Source organism: Drosophila elegans, unplaced genomic scaffold, assembly GCF_018152505.1.
Source record: "Drosophila elegans isolate 14027-0461.03 unplaced genomic scaffold, ASM1815250v1 contig_377, whole genome shotgun sequence".
NCBI classification, from domain to species: domain Eukaryota; kingdom Metazoa; phylum Arthropoda; class Insecta; order Diptera; family Drosophilidae; genus Drosophila; species Drosophila elegans.
The window spans coordinates 958,170-960,330 of record NW_024545760.1 but is presented as its reverse complement, the minus strand read 5'-3'; the positions used below and the strand labels follow the sequence as shown (position 1 = coordinate 960,330).

General features: G+C 36.2%; 1 protein-coding gene across 1 annotated transcript; it reads right to left on the bottom strand.

The window, feature by feature from the left end:
* Positions 1-285: 285 nt before the first annotated feature.
* Positions 286-1,010, bottom strand: LOC108145593 (craniofacial development protein 1-like). The gene is given in 3 exon segments (XM_041708718.1): positions 286-376; positions 431-545; positions 548-1,010. Coding segments are annotated over 3 exon segments (669 nt in total).
* Between the last annotated feature and the right edge of the window lie 1,151 nt (positions 1,011-2,161).

The following is a 2,161-nucleotide window of genomic DNA, read 5'->3' as shown; positions in this document are numbered from 1 at the left end:
AACTAGCCCTTGATTTAGGAATTATGTTGGCAACGAGGAACAAAACCTCTCTATGCCCTCTTTCCACCCAGTCCATCCGTTGGAAACGATTGGAAATATTGACCAATATGAAACTCTGATTTCCACAGATCACATCCACCTTCCATCTACGCATATCAGCTATCCTTGCTGCTGCGACTAAAATAAGTTTTAATTAAATAATTATAATTATTATTAAATACCAAACTTAAACCATAAGGGGATTGAGTTAATTTAAAGAAGATGGCTTCACAATTCATTTTTGTATCAAGTTGGCCGACGAGATTGCCGCAAGTTCTTCTCAATTTCAAACTGGCGGAAATCTGTTCTCTGCAAAAATTCCTGACGCTCCAAATATCTAAAACATGGCAAAAGTCATTTTATGTTAAACTAAACGAACGCAAGAACTTACCCGTCTTTGCCTTTGTTATGTGTACGCAACTTCTCGTCTATGCCTTCGTCTCTTTTAAAGTTTTTCCAATCCATTTGAGACTTTTCCAGCACTGGGAATTTTCTTTTTTTTTCAGTTTAGCTATAAGAGAGCCGGCACCACTCTCATGTAACGGTCGTTTTAATGCCTCGGGCCTTGATTTTGAACCAGGTAAAGAACTATTTTTCTTTGCAATGGTAAAGTTTATAGTTTTTTGTACATCCATCAGATTTTTAAGACATATTCCGGCATTTTTATCCACCGCGATGTTTGGCTTTTGAACGGTTTCCTGGTTGTTTTGACTCTCAGAACCAACGTCGCTAAGGAAATCAGCCCACAGAGTTTCCGAACGCGATTTTTCAGTCTCCTCGTCAGACGGCAGCGTATCTTTATCCGTAGTCAAGCGGTAGTTCTTAATGCAGTCAGACTGCCGGGTCTTGCACAAGTCTTTTTTTTTTACATCCACCGAATTCTTCTTAATATTAAGATAAACTTTTGTCTTCGACTCTTTATCGAAATCCTCACTGGCACTTTCCTCGCTGGTGCCCAGGCCCAGAGACATTTGAGACATTTTTTTTTGACCATTTAAAGGTAACTGGAAACTTTAAAGCGTTCTAATTAGCGGTAATAAACCAAACAATAAAGTTTGAATATAACGTTTAAAAGGCAATGTGACCATGAACTTATTAGTATTACCCCGGCTGTTGCCGCAGGTAAAACGCTGTTTACACTTGATTAGCAACATTGCGTCCTTGCGTTTTTTGCATAGACAACTCGAGATGTAAGAAAGCCGATCAATTGATTTAGATCGATTTTTACGCGATATTTGGCATATATACACAGCAGGGAGTCTCTATTAAACTCTTTTAGAAGTACTTTTACCTTCTGTTATTTTATTTAAAAGTTTTTTATTAGTGGTTAAATGGTTATCTCATATTTTTATTTTTGGCTTAAATCTACTCTGTATTCAAATTGTTGCCTGGGGAGCTTTAGCCTCCCAAGCCCTCCTTCTCTTTCAACTGCGAAACTGGTTGGTGGATGGTGCTCTACGGGACTAGGCCATTATCAGCGTACAACAATTTTCGTCATATCAATATTGTTTAATATGAAGCATTTTGTAACCTGACTTGTATTGCAGGGTGAACGAACTGTGCTACTATATTCCAAATTTCGGGCAATACTTGAAATTTATTGAAAGTAATTATTTTTGATGAAGTACTCTGTTTCATTTTCAAAAACTAAAGCAAAATCCTTAAATATCTTAACAAGGCAAAATTATTGAAACATTACATAAACGTTACAACGCTGCTGCGAATAAGGTTTTGTTGGTACAAAGTCGAAGTATGAAAGAGGGCAAATCAAATAGGGATTGATGAAAAGGTAAGGGAATTGAAACTATTGTGGTTTAAATATATTAACCATTTACTAATTAAAGTGTCGTCCACTCTGGAGTCGAGCTATGGTCCTTTCGAATTAAAGGAATAACTACGTTAACCTTACAGAAAGCAGCACAGATTCACGTCATATAATTAGAGTAAAAAAAAAAACAAAAATAAAATAATATGTATTTTAGGGTACCCAAATGATTTTAAAAATTTAGTTACGACGGTTTGAAAAAAAAAATAATAATTTGCCTACAGAGAACTACCCACCATCTCTTTCAAAGTTGGTCCGTAAGGTTTTTCTGTGCTAAATATTTCCCGGTTATTCCTT